Source organism: Carcharodon carcharias, chromosome 1 (assembly GCF_017639515.1).
Source record: "Carcharodon carcharias isolate sCarCar2 chromosome 1, sCarCar2.pri, whole genome shotgun sequence".
Classification (NCBI taxonomy): domain Eukaryota; kingdom Metazoa; phylum Chordata; class Chondrichthyes; order Lamniformes; family Lamnidae; genus Carcharodon; species Carcharodon carcharias.
Window position 1 is genome coordinate 177,835,957 of NC_054467.1, and position 17,821 is coordinate 177,853,777.

At 39.9% G+C, this 17,821-nt stretch overlaps 1 protein-coding gene across 12 annotated transcripts in view; it reads left to right on the top strand.

Moving 5' to 3' along the window:
• il6st (interleukin 6 cytokine family signal transduce) overlaps positions 1 to 15,549 on the top strand; it is an 85,321-nt gene extending 69,772 nt beyond the window's left edge. For 11 of the 12 annotated variants that reach the window (XM_041199682.1, XM_041199697.1, XM_041199691.1 and 8 more), the window contains 5 exons: positions 223 to 369; positions 3,994 to 4,134; positions 9,574 to 9,670; positions 12,047 to 12,134; positions 12,671 to 15,549. In XM_041199682.1, the coding sequence (XP_041055616.1) occupies positions 223 to 369; positions 3,994 to 4,134; positions 9,574 to 9,670; positions 12,047 to 12,134; positions 12,671 to 13,393 (1,196 nt within the window). In that variant the 3' untranslated portion in view covers positions 13,394 to 15,549. The remainder of the gene's footprint in view (positions 1 to 222; positions 370 to 3,993; positions 4,135 to 9,573; positions 9,671 to 12,046; positions 12,135 to 12,670) is intronic. The other variant, XM_041199729.1, reaches the window with a different exon arrangement.
• Positions 15,550 to 17,821: the final 2,272 nt, after the last annotated feature.

The following is a 17,821-nucleotide window of genomic DNA, read 5'->3' on the forward strand; positions in this document are numbered from 1 at the left end:
TGACCCTGATACCTAAAGCAGCAAAGTATGCTAATACTAATGCTGATTTTTTCCTAATGAACACAAAATTAGCTGTGGCTGATTATTATTAATAAATTTAGTGAAATAATAGGAATAAAGGTGGTTAGATACAAGAGATCTGAAAATGTAGAATTACTTTTACAACCTGAATATTTTGCACTGTGCAGGAGGTGTTAGAAGTTGCATTGTTCTGTTTCGCAGGTCCAGAAAATGGCCCAATAGTTCATCTGAAACATGTGGGAAAAAATGAAGTTGAATTGATGTGGAATGAAATTCCTGTAAAGGAACAGCGTGGTTTCATCACAAATTACACCATATTTTACAAGAGTGGAAATGCAAATGAAACAAGTATGTTGCTTTAAGTGAAATGTCTACATTGTGATGTTGTAAGAAGATTTGCCAACTGGATGGGCTAGATTGCTATTTCAGATTGCCATTGCAATGTTATTTGCTATTCTTTTACTTGTATTAAATATTCTGATATTTCCTGCAGCATTCAGTTTTAAGTGCTACATGTGTATTTTTTTAAGTATTCATAAAATCAGGTTCTGCATTTAAAGTAATTAAAATGTAAATGATAATTAATCTTCATTTAAAAGTGCACATTACAGTTTATTTTGGGATTAGAGCTGCTAGTTGGCACATGATAAGATCCCACAACCAAAAATTTGACAACTGACCACATAATTTGTTTTAATGATATTGGTTGAGGAATAAATTTTGGCCGGGACATCAGGAGAATTCCTCTGTTTTTCTTCAAGTAGTGCAATTGGACATTGTCATATCCATCTGAGCGCTCAGAACTCAGGTTAACATCTCACCTCTGCCAGTGCTAGTGCAGCCCTACTGAATTGTCAATCTTGTGTTGAAATCCTGGAGTGGGTCTTTGGTTCCTTTGGCTGAGGCGAGAATACTGTCACTAAGCCAAGGCTAGTGCAACAGAATAATGCAATTTGAAAAGGATATTGCAACAAATATAAGAATTTTTAAAGCTATTTCACAAACTGCTTAATGGAATTTCTATATAACATTTTCAGCAGCTAAATAGTAAAATGGATCAATTGGAATGACTTGGGCTAGGATGTGATGAACTGGAACACTTTAATTAATCAGCAGCCAGTCAATCTTATAACAAATTAATGGCCTTTTTTTTAATATGCTTCAACCAAAAAAACATCGGGCTAAATTTTATGGCCCCTCCAGCCAGCGGGATTTTCCAGTCCCGTTGAAGTCATTGGTCATTTGAATGGCTTGCTGCATTTTCTGGCCCTGCCCCTCTGCAATGAGGCTGTAAAATTTGTCTGACGCATACTGATCAGTGTTAAAAATGAGGTATTCCAAAACAACATTGTTGGCCAGTGTTAACCCAGTTTTACTGTTTTAAGCTGGAATTTTGCAGAACTGTCGAGAGAGCTGTGTGAAAGTTTTAAAGAATTCACAGAATCTCTCAGTGCAGAAGAGGCCCTTCGACCCATCGAGTCTGCACCGACATGTGAGAAACACCTGACCTATCTACCTAATCCCATTTACCAGCTCTTGACCCATAGCCTTGAATGTTATGACGTGCCAAGTGCTCATCGAAGTGCTTTTTAAAGGATGTGAGGCAACCCAACTCCACCACCCTCCCAGGCAGTGCATCCCAGACCGTTGTCGCCCTCTGGGTAAAAAGGTTTATCCTCATATCCCCCCCTAAACCTCCTGCCCCTCACCTTGAACATATGTCCCCTTGTGACTGACCCTTCAACTAAGAGGAACAGCTGCTCCCTACCCACTCTGACCATGCCCCTCATAATCTTGTACACCTCGATCAGGTCACCCCTCAGTCTTCTCTGCTCCAACGAAAACAGCCCAAGCCTATCCAACCTCTCTTCATAACTTAAATGTGTCATCCCAGACAATATCCTGGTGAATCTCCTCTGCATCCCCTCCAGTGCAATCACATCCTTCCTATAACGTGTTGACCAGAACTGCACACAGTACTCCAGCTGTGGCCTCACCAGGGTTCTATACAACTCCAACATGACCTCCCTACTTTTGTAATCTATGCCTCGATTGATAGACAAGTGTCCCATATGCCTTTTTCACCACCCCACTAACATGCCCATCCACCTTCAGAGATCTATGGACACAAACGCCAAGGTCCCTTTGTTCCTCAGAACTTCCTAGTGTCATGCCGTTCATTGGAAGGAATAATTTGACAAGGAAGTATTCAAAGTGTATCACCTCTCACTTTTCAGGGTTAAATTCCATCTGCTACTTATCTGCCCATTTGACCATCCCAACTATATCTTCCTGTATCCCAAGGCACTCACCCTCACTGTTAACCACCCAGCCAATCTTTGTGTCATCTGCATACTTACTAATCCTACCCTCCCACATAGTCATCTGTGTCATTTATATAAATGACAAATAATAGGGGACCCAGTACACCACTGGACACTGGCTTCCAGTCACTAAAGCATCCTTCTGTCATCACCTTCTGTCTCCTACAGCTAAGCCAATTTTGAATCCATCTTATCAAATTACCCTGTTTCCCATGTGCATTTGCCTTCTTTATAAGTCTCCCATGTGGGACCTTGTCAAAGGCTTTGCTGAAATCCATGTAAACTATATCAACTGCACTACCCTCATCTACACAATTTTTTCTGTAAGTAAAAACACTGGCAGCCTTTGTAAGAAGAAATTATTTGCCTTTCCTCTAAGTTACTATAGCAGTTATTACTTTGCTGTCCCATTAAAAAAAAATCTTCCTTTGACATATACACATTGAAATATCACAGGATTACTTTGTGTTATTGTACAAAAGTGATACATTTTCATAAGAAAATTGAGAGATTGCAGGCAAGTTAAGTAAAGCAGTGAATGATTGAATATATTTTTGAGGTAATATTTTAATAATAAAGCCCTTGCAAGTTCTATCTTCAGCCAGTTGTATTTCATTTTTTTAATCGATTTAGCAAACACTGTAATGCTTAACTGATTACAGTGAGGTGGAAAAACCTGTCCCCTCTGTGCATAAGAGAAGTTCAGATGAAAGAATAGCATCAGGAAAAATATATGGTTGTTCTCTGACTCTCTACACCAATTATGCAATCTGTTCAAGAGAACAGAGTCCATAATGTTGAATGTGAAGTGTCCTGACAATTATTACAGAGTAAAACCCCTTATTACCCTTCAGTAATTGTGCAGAAAGTAGGTTTCTAGATGTCCAACCAGCAAATGACCTCTGCTAAGAATTTTTCCATAAAATATTACTAAGTGATAACTGTCACCCCAACTGCCATGTTAACAGCATTTCCAAACTGTGTATTGAAATACTGGCCCAGAATTGGTGGAACAGGCTCTGTTAGTCAGCCATTTTCCCTTTACCCTTCCAACAATTTGCATTATAAAATCTTCTGAGTGGAAGTGCAAACTGCTAATGAGGCATTTAGTGAAGAACAGGGCCAACAGTCTGTCTCCTTTAGCAAGAGAGATTTTCAGGTTTGAGAGAGAAACAGAGGAATGATGGTGAAGTCAATGGGCTGAATTGGAGTTAAATTAGGTTCTGAAAGAATGTTAAGATTGGATTCATACTAAGAAAAAAAAAGGAAAAGTAATAAAAAAATTAAAGCGCTTAAAATTCAAAACATTTACACCACTAACAATTTATTACATGCGGGTTGAGACTCCACTCCACAGTTTGAATTATTCCCTTTCTGGGCCAGAGAGGTTGAATGGCATTGCAGGAATATAAACCTTGTAAATAAAAAGGATGCTTATTCTGTTAGGCCCCTACCCTAACGTGCCTCACTTTTGTTATTTTTGTGCAAAATTTGGGCAATAAGTTTTTTCATCCCTTGCATTCATGACCATTTTCTGCCCACTGGCTTCACCTGCCTTTACACATTGTGTGCATCTCTTCAATCCTTCTGGTTTTTATTTGATGGGGGTTTCACAAATTGTTTCTAATTCTTACCGTATAATTTCCAGGTATTGTTGTTGATGCAAAGTATCAAGAGCTCGAGCTGAATTCATTAACAGGCAATACTTTGTATGTAGTACGTGTCATGGCATCAACAGTGAAAGGAGGCACAAACAGTTCTGAAGTTAATTTCACCACTTTAAACTTTGGTGAGTTATTAACTAGATTAAAATTTTATCACCTACAAGTTAAGTATGTTACTAAATAATTAGTGGAAACTTACATTCTAAAGACAAAATAACTGAGGTATCGATTAATTTCATAAGTATTCTGAGATAGAAATTGCTAGTTCGTGGGGACAGTTTTAACTGGGATTTCTGTATGTGTAATTATTTGCCAGAGCTGCAATTGGTTTGTTATTGGATTAAAGCAGAATTGCCAAACTCAATTTTTATGGTGAGTGTGATATGACACCCTATTACTTTGGCAAAAGTTATTTGAAGACACTGGGGTTTTGCTCGCTTTTCTGGGTGTAACATTGGTGCAGTATATATCAAATTTCTGGGTATTATGTTCTGGACAAAAATTGAGGGCTGAGGCCCAAATTTAGAATGAGCCTCGAGTGAAGATGAGATCCCAGGCAAGGAACAGATAGTCGAGACGGTGACAACCTCAGGTCTGATGGCTTTGTGGTTCGCTGCTCTGAGAGAAAAGCAGCAGCTGCTGGCTGTTCCATGCACATCTCCCCTCCTTTTCCAACATAACATGAATGGTGGCTTCTGGAGCTTACAGTTTTTTTTATTCATTCATGGGATGTGGGCTTTGCTGGCTGGGCCAGCACGTATTTCCCATCCCTAGTTGCCCTTGTGAAGGTAGTTGTGAGCTGCCTTCTTGAACCCCTGAAGTCCATGTGTTGTGGGTACACTCATAGTGCTGTTAGGGAGGGAGTTCCAGGATTTTGACCCAGTGACAGTGAAGGAACAGTGATATATTTCCAAGTCAGGATGGTGAGTGACTTGGAGGGGAACTTCTAGGTGGCGGTGTTCACATCCATCTGCTTCTTCTAGATGGTAGTGGTCATGAGTTTGGAAGGCGCTGTCGAAGGAGTTTTGTGAATTCCTGAAGTGTATCTTGTAAATAGTACACCCTGTTGCTACTGTGCATCGGTGTAGAGGGAGTGAATGTTTGTGGATGTGCTGCCAATGAAATGGGCTGTTTTGTCCTGGATGGTATCAAGGTTTTTGAGTGTTGTGGGAGCTGCACTCATCCGGGCAAGTGGGGAGTATTCCATCATGCTTCTGACTTGTGCCTTGTTGATGGTGGGACAGGCTTTGGGGAGTTAGGAGGTGGGTAACTTGTCACACTATTCCTACTCTCTGACGTGCGCTTGTAGCCACAGTATTTATTTGGCTAGTCCAGTTCAGTTTCTGGTCAATGGTAACGTCACACCCCCCCCGCCCCCAAGATGTTGATATTGGGGGATTCAGTGATGATAATTGAACAGTGATAGTTGCCATTGAATATCAAAGGATGATGGTTGGATTCTCTCTTGTTGGTGATGGTCATTGCCTGACACTTGTGTGGCGTGAATGTTACTTGCCACTTGTCAGCCCAAGCCGGGTAATGCAAGTGCTGTAGCTGTACTGGAACAGCTTGGCTATGTGCGTGGCAAGTTCTGGAGCACAAGTCTTCGGTACTACTGCCAGAATATTTTCAGGGCCCATAGCCTTTGCAGTTTCCAGTGCCTTCATCCATTTCTTGATATCAAGCGGAGTGAATTGAATTGGCTGAAGACTGGCATCTGTGATAAAGGGAACCTCCGGAGGAGGCCGAGATGGATCATCCACTTGGCATTTCTGGCTGAAGATTGTAGCAAATGCTTCAGCCTTGTCCTTTGCACTGATTTGCTGGGCTCCAACATCATTGAGGATGGGGATATTTGTGGAGCCTCCACTGCAGTGAATTGTTTTATTGTCCACCACAATTCACGACTGGACGTGGTACCGCTGCAGAGCTTAGATCTGATCCGTTGGGTGTGGGATCGCTTAGCCCTGTCTATCAATTGCTACTTATTCTGTTTGGCATGCAAGTAGTGCTGTTTTATAGCTTCACCAGGTTGGCATCTCATTTTTAGGTATGCCTGGTGCTGCTCCTGGCATGCCCTCCTGCACTCTTCCTTGAACCAGGGTTGATCCCCTGGCTTGATGGTAATGGTAGAGTGGGGGATATGCTAGGCCATGAGGTTACAAATTGTGTTCGAGTACAATTCTGCTGCTTCTGATGGCCCACAACGCCTCATGGATGCCCAGTCTTGAGTTGCTAGATCTGTTTGAAATCTATTTAGCACGGTGGTAATGCCACACAACATGATGGAGGGTATTTTAAATCTTGAACTCTCTCCTCCATCCCCACCCCCTTCCCGTTTCTTCCCCCTTCTTTTTGTTTTTTCCAATAATTTATATAGATTTTTCTTTTCCCAACTATTTCCATTATTTTTAAATGTATTTCCACCCATTTTTAATTTATACCTTTTAGTATTCCCCCACCCCCACTAGAGCTATCTGTATCTTATCTGTCCTGTCTTCTACTCTTAATTAGCACATTCCTTTAGATAATATCAGCACCTTCAACACTCTTTGTTCTTTTGTCTGTGACAGCTTTTGGTTATCTCCTACTATCACTGGCTGCTTGTCCCAACAAACCCCCCCCCCCCCAAAAACCAGCTTATATTTCACCCCGTTCCTATTTTTACTTAGCTCTGTCGAAGGGTCATGAGGACTCGAAACGTCAACTGTTCTCTTCTCCGCCGATGCTGCCAGACCTGCTGAGTTTTTCCAGGTATTTCTATTTCTGTTTTTGTTTTATGATGGAGGGTATCCCCAGTGTGAAGCCGGGACTTCGTCTCCACAACAACTGTGCTGCGGTTGCTCCTACTGATACTGTCATGGATAGATGCATCTGCGGCAGGTTGGTTGGTGAGGATGAGGTTAAGTATGTTTTTCCCCTCTTGTTGGTTCTCTCACCAGCTGCCGCAGACCCAGTCTAGCAGCTATGTCCTTTAGGACTTGGCCAGCTCGGTCAGTAGTGGTTCTACTGAGCCACTCTTGATGGTGGACATTGAAGTCCCTCACCCAGAGTACATTCTGCACCCTTGCCACCTTCAGTGCTTCTTACAAGTGGTGCTCAACATGGAGGAGCACTGATTCATCTGCTGAGGGAGGGCGGTACATGGTAATCAGCAGGTTTCCTTGCCCATGTTTGAACTGATGCCATGAGACTTCACAGGATCCAGAGTCAGTGTTGAGGACTCCCAGGGCAACTCCCTCCCGACTGTATACCACTGCGGTGCCACTTCTGCTGGGTCTGTCCTGCCCATGGAACAGGACATACCCAGGGATGGTGATGATGGAGTCTGGGACATTATCTGTAAGGTATGATTCCATGAGGATGACTGTCATGCTGTTGCTTGACTAGATTGTGAAACAGCCCTCCCAATTTTGGCACGAGCCCCCAGATGTTAGTAAGGAGGACTTTGCAAAGTCAACAGGGCTGAGACTGCCGTTGTCATTTCTGGTGCCTAGGTCGACGAAAGGTGGTCCATCTGGTTTCATTCCTTTTTTGTGACTTTGTAGCAGTTTGTTACAACTGAGTGGCTTGCTAGGCCATTTCAGCGGGCATTTAAGAGTCAACCACACTGCTGTGTGTCTGGAGTCACCTGTAGGCCAGATAAGGACGACAGATTTCCATCCCTAAAGGGCATTAGTGAACCAGATGGGTTTTACAAAATCGACAATAGTTTCCTGGTCATCATTAGACTTTTATTTCCAGATTTTTATTGAATTCAAATTCCACCATCTGCCATGGTGGGATTCGCGGTGGATTACTAAGTCGACTACGCCATTAGCTCTCCTTGATTGATAAGAGAGGTGGAAAGATTTGAATGTAGAATCGCTGCTTTTGTTATGGCATTTACAGGCTTTGCAAACCTAAATTATGTTTCGTTTAATCCCTGCTATCAGGTTTTCCTCAACATTTCCACTTTAATGCTGCTGATATCCTTGTACTATGTAACCTGGCTGTTTACCAAGGTTTCACAATTTTTTAAATATCAAGTAGGTAAATCATTGTTACAATTGAAACTAAAAGGGAAAAGGTGCTCTAGTGATGTTACATACCGTAAACCAATTAATTTGGTAAAAGTAAATACAACAGACTTTAAAGTTGTCACCCGTATAATTTTCTTGTTTGGTTATCAGTTTCTGAGAAACCAGTTAATTCTAAGCCTAAATTTAATAAACAGGTAAATTACGTTTTTATCATTATACTTTCAAAAGTTTTTGGGTAAAGTTTACCATTGGCTTAGATTGGTAATGCAATATTTTATCAAGTAAAACTTACACTAAGTAGCTTCTGTAATCTTTGTAAATCTAGAATCATTATCCTTACTAATTTTTGTATTTTCGAAATGTGTTTTTCTACACATTATCCCAAAATGTTTCCGGTGTCATTGGTTTTCTTGTATTTCAAAACCAATACATGTATTGCAATATGATACGACTCTGCTTTTTTAAAAAATTTAGATGCAAAATACCTCCAATTACTTAGTGTAAAAATTATATTGAACCTTTTCCACAGTTTTAACCTTCATAGTCTGTTAAAGTTAGAAAGAGCCTTATGCATGTCAAATTAATTGTTGCAATAATTGAATGTTTAACTTCAATTATAAGTGCTTTTCCAATGTGGTCCACATATAATAAACTCCAATTTCCCACATTTACTATATGAGGCACTTCATAAAGTTCACTGTTTTATTTCTCACATTTAATTAAAATTAATTTGCTAACAATGGAGAAATCTTTCTCTCATCAGTGTCTTCATGTTAGCTGACTGATCCTTGGAGCTTTGCTCTTCCTGGGTTGTGATATTTAAATGGAAATGCTGTTCAACTCCAACCAATCACCTTTTTTGTCTCCATCCCAACTTAGTTTCAGGCACTTGTTACTTTCTCCAGCCTGGGTCCAGTTCTGCCTCCTGCTGTAGTCCTTCAGCTTTCCACCCTGAAGCTTTTTCCTTATCCACATTGTTGTCAGTACTGGAAGTCACCTTTGATATGGCTTTTATTTTAAACAAATCTGGGATCACGTGAAGCCTGGAGTGTTAAAATGACGTTACACAAAGAAAAAAAATTGGGAAGCACTGCCACAGAGGCATTTAAATCTGCACAATAATTCATCCGGTTAGGGCACTTGTTCATCAGGATATATCTCAGTGCTAGTCTGCAATGCTGTTTTTTTTACTACCGAGACATCAGATTGTGTGTGGTATCAAGCAGCCAATGTGTGTTTCCATCATATAATAGTTACATTTCCATCTAATAGTTACTTTGTCTTGCATATGTGCAGCACAATTTAAATATACTTATATTTTATTTGATATTGCTTCCATAGGAACGTTTTTAAATTCATTTTGAGAAAATATAAAACACTCAAGTGAACAATGTATTCGTATTTCAAAGTTCATACTTTTCCAAATTTCAAAATTGAGGCCCCTGGTGTTGGCACAAATGCTGTCTACAAAGCAAATTATGTCAGATTTATTACAAAGCTTTCTATTAGTTGTAATGTTAATCTTAATTTCTTTCCTTGCAGCGAAAGGTGAAATTGAGGCAATTGTTGTGCCTATTTGCCTGAGTTTCCTTTTGATCACTGTGGCGACTATACTACTGTGCTTCAACAAAAGACATCTGTAAGTATAAATTAGTTTGGGTTACCAATGTAACTTATAGAACCTTAATCTATTGGAAGGTATGACACCTTTAATGTAGTGAAACATCCCAAGGTGCTTTGCAGGAGCATTACAAAACAAAGCAAACCAAAAGCTTGGGCAAAGAGTTTTAAGGAGTATCTTAAAGGAGGAAATTAGCGAATTACAGACCAGTTAGCCTAACCTCAGTAGTAGGGAAAATGCTAGTGTATATTAGAAAGGATGTGATAACAGGGCACTTGGAAAATATCAACAGGATTAGACAAAGTCAACATGGATTTATGAAAGGGAAATAAGTTTGACAAACCTACAGGAGTTCTTTGATGATGTAACCAGCAGAATAGATAAGGGAGATCCAATGGATGTGGTGTATTTGGATTTTCAGAAAGGTTTTGATAAAGTCCCACATAAGAGGTTATTGTGTAAAATTAAAGCACATAGGATTGGGGTAATATATTGGCATGGATTGAGAATTGGTTAGCAGACAGGAAACAGTAAGAATAAATGGGTCTTTTTCAGAGTGGCAGTGGTGACTAGTAGAGTACCACAGGGATCAGTGCTTGGGCCCTAGCTATTCACAATATATATCAATGATTTGGATGAGGGAACCAAATGTAATATTTCCAAGTTTGCTGATGACACGAAACTTGGAAATGTGAGCAATGAGGTGGGTGTTCAGAAGCTTCAAGGCGATTTAGGCATGTTGAGTGAGTGGGCAAATACATGGCAGATGCAGTATAACATGGATAAGTGTGAAGTTTGCCATTCTGTTTTTCCTACCAAAGTGGATGAATATTATTTAAATGGTGGTAGATCGTGAAATGTTGAGGTACAAAGGGACCTGGATGTCCTTGTACACCAATCATTGAAAGCAAGCATGCAGGTGCAGCAAGCAGTTAAGAAGGCAAATGGTATGTTGGTCTTCATTGCAAGAGCACTTGAGTACAGGAGCAAGGTTGTCTTACAGCAGTACAGGGCCTTGGTGCAACCACACCTGGAATATTGAGTGTAGTTTTGGTCTCCTTACCTAGGAAAGGATATACTTGCCATAAAGGGAATGCAGCGAATTTTCAGCAGACTGATTCCTGGGATGACAGGATTGTTATATGAGGAGAGATTGGGCCAACTAGGCCTGCATTCACTGGAGTTTAGAAGAATGAGAGGAGATCACATTGAAGCATATAAAATTCTGATGGGTGGACAGACTAGATGCAGGAATGATATTTCCTCTGGCTGGGAGGGTCTAGAACAAGGAGTGACAATCTCAGGATATAGGGTAGACATTTAAGATTGAGATGAGGAGAAACTTCTTTACTCAGAGGGTGTTGAACCTATGGAATTCTTTACCACAGAAGGCTGTAGAGACTAAGTCACTGAATATATTTAAGAAGGAAATAGATTTCTGGACTCTAAAGGCATCGAGGGTTATGGAGAGAGTGCAGGAGTATGGCGTTAAGATAGAGGATCAGCCATGATCATATTGAATGGTGGAGCAGGCTCAAAGGGCCGAATGACCTACTCCTATTTTCTGTTTCTATGGAAGTGAGGTAAAGAGATGGGGAGGTGTAGGGAGGAAATTCCAGAGCTTTGGCTCTAGACAGCTGAAGACATGGTCATCAATGGTGGAGCAAGTAAAACTGGGAATCCACAAGAGGCCAGGATTAGGGAAGTGTATATCTTGGGCTGTTGTTGGTTGTTTTGTAGCTTTTTGGCTGGATAGAGTTCACGTGAGTGCAGCCAGTCCTAGCCTCTTACCTGGCATGAGCTTCAGGTTCCCTTGCAGTTCTCTCCACCAGTCAGACCAGTTCTATCCCATGCATCAACCTCAAGGTCGCAGCATTGCCCCTCTCCCTCCAGTTTAGTCTTTAGAGATTCATAGAGTCATCACAGGACAGTAGGACACTATTCGGCCCCAATGCTTCAGTGCTTATCGGGCATCAGAACCAGGCACCCTGCCTTTCTCCCACCCATTGTGCCCACTCTTGACCCAGTGCATCCCTGCCATCTTATTTCATGTCCTGTACCAGTAACTGAGTACATAAGTAAAGGTGCATACATAAAATCCATATGGAGCCAATGGGAGTTAGAGAAAAAAAAATGAAATGGTCTCACACAGTTAAAAACACCGCATACACAAGAAACAAATAATGAAAAACAAGGAGTGGCACAAAGGATTGGCAAGTGGCAAAGGACAAGAGAAACGGTTACAAGGAGAGAAAGCAAGACAATTTTTTGTCCTTGCACAACAATAAACACTGTTAAAGGGCATAATGCTTCTGTCAATAAAGAACAAATATCCTCCAACTCTGAACAATGCTGTGCAATATACACTGGTTTAATTTCAAAAATCTTTTACAGGATTAAGAAATATGTTTGGCCTAATGTTCCAGATCCTGCAAATAGCAGGGTTGTTGAATGGTCACCTAGCACTGCAAATCTCATTCAGGTATGGTTTTCAGCTGATTGTAAAAAGTTTCTTGCTCATGTTTCCTTCCCCCATGCAAGTGTTCTGAGTTCAGGGTTTAAAATGGATCCCAGTTTGTTTAAAAACTACTCCAATAACCAGTTTTTGAGGCCACGTAAAGACTTAAACAGCATATTTCGGTCACCAGAGTGGAGCAGCCAAATCAAATTATTGTTAAATTTGGACCAACTACAATAGTCCAAATCAGTCAGTGCTCACAATGATGCAACTTGATTGTGTAGGTACAGATTAATTGGTCATTTATCTGATCTGTTTACTGGACCTTGCTGTGTGCAAAATTCCACAAGTAATTTGCTGTGAAGTACTTTGTGGAGCATCCTCAGGATCTGAAAGGCATTATGTAAAATGCAGTTTTGCACTTTCATACGCGGGTACTACTGAAGTGAGTTCTCGCTGATTGTTTAACTTGATAGCAATCTTCATTTGTGTTGCACAACTTTAATGTGTATAGGTTATACATGTCACTTTTAATCACACAAAATAACTATTTTCAACAGAACAACCTAGGCGCAAAGGAACCCATGCATCCAGATGGCTTTATTTCTGATGTTACTATAATTGAAGCTGATGTAGATGATGAGAAATATCTGTCTAATGAGGATGAAATCAAGCAATTGACATCCTTAAAGAAGGAGAAGAGTACATCAGAAGAGCACAGCAGTGGTATTGGAGGTTCTTCATGCATGTCATCACCTCGACAAAGTGTTTCAGATAGTGATAGTGAGCCTGCACAGAATACTACAAGCACAGTTCAGTATTCAACTGTATTAGTAAATGACACTGGTTACAGGTGTCAGCAACCATCAGCACAGGTTTTTACAAGATCAGAATCAACCCAGCCACTATTAGAAAATGAAGAAAAGGCTGATGAGCATGCATATGGCAATTTTGGAAGCTGCAGTACAGGAGTAAAAAGACAGTATTTTAAACAGAATGCTAGTATTGAGGAGACCTGTTTGAGTGAGCCACATCCAAATGGAGCAGAAATCCTGGGTGATAAGAATGAAGATGACTCGCTCAGACTAAATCAGATGGAAGTTTCAGATCAGAGCTCAGACTTGGAGGGATGCTGTCCAGCAGTGGAGGAGTTCCCAAGCAGTAATGATCAAACTGTTGTCAAACTGGAGTTTTTGGGATTTAGTGCAGGTCTGGAAACTGATCAGCAAAGTTACATGCCTCAGGCTGTGAAACATAACAGTTATATGCCTCAATCAAAGTAAAAGAAGTCTACCCTTTTCCTTGTGCTTGAGATGAAGCAGCTCTTATTTCATAGGCTACATGTCAAAGTTGTGAACTGCTGTTTAGTGTTTGCAGCTATCCTAAGTAGCCTAAATAAGCACCTGTAATTTGAGCATCTGTGGTAACATCTTGACTTACTGAGAACATTATATCCAAATACTGCTGTGAATGTTTTGTTTGAAAAATCATGGGCACCAATTTTTGAGGGTGAATCATTTTTTTTTTTTTGGATCATTTTGAAAATCTAGCCTGGTGGAAAAAGTAAACTTGGCCATAGACACGCGCTAAGTCATTCCTGTACTTACAAGACAGCCATATACCAGAGTGTTGAGCAGCTAACTGGCTATATGTTGCTGTGGGGCAAGGGAGGGAGGATAAGTAATAATCTAATGTAAGTTTTAAAAAAAATGCATACTATTTTGGATTTGTTTTGATGAAGTTCTTTCAGGATTAGAACAGTTAAGTGTTGGACTTTTTCTAAATTCCCTTGTCTGTTATTTTTTATTAGCACACTCTAAATATTGAAATGCAACGTATTTTACATCAACATTTTTAATTTTATTGAAAAAATTACTATATAACTAAGTCACTTTTTTTCATTGAAAGCACTGCAGTGTTCAGTGGGTTCAAATACTTTAATTCTGCTTTATCCATTTTATATAAATAATTTACTATACAGTTTTGAAACTGGTAGCAAGCTCATTTGACTTAGAAGGCACAAAATAAGCCTAAGCATTCAAAAGTATTGTCTGGCCATCTTCTGTCATAACAGACTTTCAGTAATTGTGTTTAAAAGTCCCAGCCTTGCTTATCCAATCCCCTTAACTGTACTTAGTAAGAACATTGTTATAATCTTTGAATGATTATTTTGAAAAATAAATCTGTGAAAATAACTAGCGTCAACCTAGATTTTAACACCTTTAAGAGTTAGAGGTGGCAAAAGCACTACAACTTTTTTTTGGGCAATATATTAACCAGGTAAAGAGTAGGGGGAAAATATCAGATTTACACTACTGCAGCTATATATCTTAAACAAAAACTATTTTTCTAATATGTACAGTATTAAAGTATCTTTCACATGTTATTTGGGATGGGGGCAAGAATGCAAAGTATATCCTGCATAAACCACACAAATACCTAAAATGTGAAGTATAACACTGGAGCAGTGAACTTTGTGTTCAGTGGAATGCAGTAGTCTGAGTTCTCCTAAACCAGGATGTGGCAGCATTTTGAGATCTCTTGCAACTATATTTGCAGAATTTGTAACAGCAAAGTCATTACCTGTATATACAGTATTGGGTCTAGTGGAAGGTTTAGTAGTGAAGTTTGAATGTAGATTTTTCACGCACAGTTTTTAAAGGATGTGTGCCACTTAAATATTCAACATAATCAGTGTTGTAACACTATACTCATGTTCTGAGCAATTCTTCTCCATTCCTTTTCTGTGTAAACTATATCCACTCGCATTATCTACTGAACTAACACTCAAAGGCATCTGCTTCAAGCCAAAAATTTTCGGTCATGAGCTCTGTTAATATTTTATTATGTGCGTGTGTGTGTTCTGCCGATAACTTCACAACTTGAGAAATTGATACAATGTTACAAAATTTAAAAATAATTGCACTTAGCACTTAATGCTCCATAGTGCAGTGTTCAAGACATATTTAAAAGTTAATCCAGCTCCTTGTGCTTCACCAGCCTAATGGCTCAAACTCTTTCCACTATTGAAGGATTTATTGCATAATGCTATTTTCTTCTGTTTCTAATAGTGTAAGATCAACTTTGAGCAGGTAGTCTCCAATCCAAAAGTTTTAGTGCCCTAATAACATTTTGTATCCAAGGCAACATTGTGGACAAATTTTATCAAGCCTAATTCTGGTTACAATATTTAAAATTTTTTTTTAGATTTGCCATTATCTTTTATTTGACTATATGCCACTATTTTAATCTTGCTGGTATATTATGCCAAAATTACTGGGCTAATTCTGTGCAACTAGTGGTGAAAGTGTAAGTCCTTTGGGTTGTCATTACACTTGTATATTCTTAAGCCGCATTCTTTTCATAAAGACATAAACTTGTAGGATTTGAGTTTTGCTAATTTTGCCTGAATCCAAAATAAAGCTGCTTTTCAAGTTTTGATTGTGCTTGCCCTTTTCATGGACCACATTTTTTCGTTTGCTATACATTCTACCTGCAAAAATTCTGAAGCTGAAATCAGTTATAGAGCTGATTGTTAGCCCATTCAGTTGTATTATAGGAAGGACCAGAGAGGAGATGAGGAAAAACTTTTTCACCCAGAGGGTGCTGGGTGTCTAGAATTCACTGCCAAAGTTGGTGGTTGAGGCTGAAATGCTCAACTCATTTACAAGGTACTTCGATCTGCACCTGAAGAGCTGTAACCTGCAAGGCTATGGACTTGGTGCTGGGATTAAAAAGACCGGCTAGTTTTTTTTTCTCTTTTTGGCAATTGCAGACATGATGGGCTGCACCGTAACTTTTCTATGGTTCTAATGTAGTCTAAGTACAAGGATTTTTGGATGAAAATTACTTGTTACATGCTACATAGTAGTGCCTACATAGACATTTTACCACCAGGAAATGGTCAAATATTTCATCAGTTTTTTTTCTTGTGCTTAAACCATAACATACACTGGAATGTTGTGTTGGTATGCAAATAAATTTCATTCAGTTCTTTGGAGCCCAACTTTTTTAGAATAGTGAAGTGGTTCTCTTATTTCCTATGGGCTGATAGGCTGAATGTAATACATAAGTCCCTGAAAAGCTTGTGCTCTAATGCAGAAGCATGCTTAATGTGAAAACATGTTGTTTTGAAGATAGTGGATCTGCACTATTTTGGTGACTTTCTTTTCAAGACTATTGAGGCAGTAAGTATGAGTATATCATGTACAAATATACAGGTAGCTAGAAGTTGCAATTATTTATACTCATGGACAATAAATCAGACTTGAACTTTTTCTGCTTTAAAATTATTGATCATACAGCTTTGTAATTAGTAAATTTGCCAATTGAATTATTTGTAATGAGCTTTTATTCATTTTTAAACAAAGTAATTTTGTGCAAGTCCCCTCTACAACATCCTCTCTCCAGCACTCTAATATTCTCTGAACTCATTTTGTTCCTTCCCTGTCTTTCCTAAACACCTTGCATCTAGGAATGCATTGTACTTAGCCCTGCCCTTTTTTGAGCCTGGTCTCCAATATTATTGCACAATTACCAAACTCTGTGTGCTCACATAAGTGCACTGTAAACCTAATTTAGACCTTAATGCATTTCCATCTTATTCTGGCCTCTACCTAATACTTTACTTTACATCAAGGAGCCCTAGCGAAACTGAAGTCAATGGGAATCAGGGAAAACTCTGCACTGGTTGGAATCATACCTGGCAAAAAGGAAGATGGTTACGGTTATTTTAGGTCAATCATTTCATTCCCAGGACATCCATGCAGGAGTTCTTCAGGGTAGTGTCCTAGGCCCAACCATCTTCAGCTGCTTCATCAATGACCTTCCCTTTATCACAAGGTCAGAAGAGGGGAGGTTCATTGTGCATTCATCAATGTTCAGCACCATTCGTGACTCAAATACTGAAGCAGTCCATGTCCAAATGCAACAAGACCTGGGCAACATTTGAGCTGACAATTGGCAAGTAACATTTGCACCACGCAAGTGCCAGGCAATGACCATCTCCAACAAGAGAGAATCCAACCGTTTTCCCTTAACATCTTATTATCACTATTGCTGAATTCCCCACTATCAACATCCTGGGGTTACCATTGACCAGGAACTGAACTGGACCAGCCGTATAAATACTGTGGCTACAAGAGCAGGTCTGAGGTGTGGAATTCTGCGGAGGGTAGCTCGCCTCCTGACTCCCCAAAGCTTGACCACCATCTACAAGGCACAAGTCAGAAGTGTGTTGGAATACTCTCCACTTGCCTGGATGAGTGCAGCTCCCACAACACTTAAGCAGCCTGCTTGATTGGCACCCCATCCACCACTATCAATACACAGTGGCAGCAGCGTGTATCATCTATAAGATGCACTGCAGCAACTCACCAAGTTTCCTTCAACAGCACCTCACAAACCTATGACCTCTACCACCTAGAAGGGCAGCAGACATGAGGGCACTGCCACCTACAATTCCCTCTCCAAGCCACATACCACACTGATATGAAACTATATCACTGTTCCTTCACTGTTGCGAGGTCAAAATCCTGGAACTACCTCCCTAACAGCACTGTGGGTGTTTCTACACCACATGGACTGCAGCGATTCAAGAAAGCTCATCACCATTTTCGAGGGCAATTAGGGATAGGCAATAAACATGCTGGCCTAGCCAGCAGTGCCTACATCCTGTGAAAGCATTAAAAAAAACTTCTTACAATTTTTTG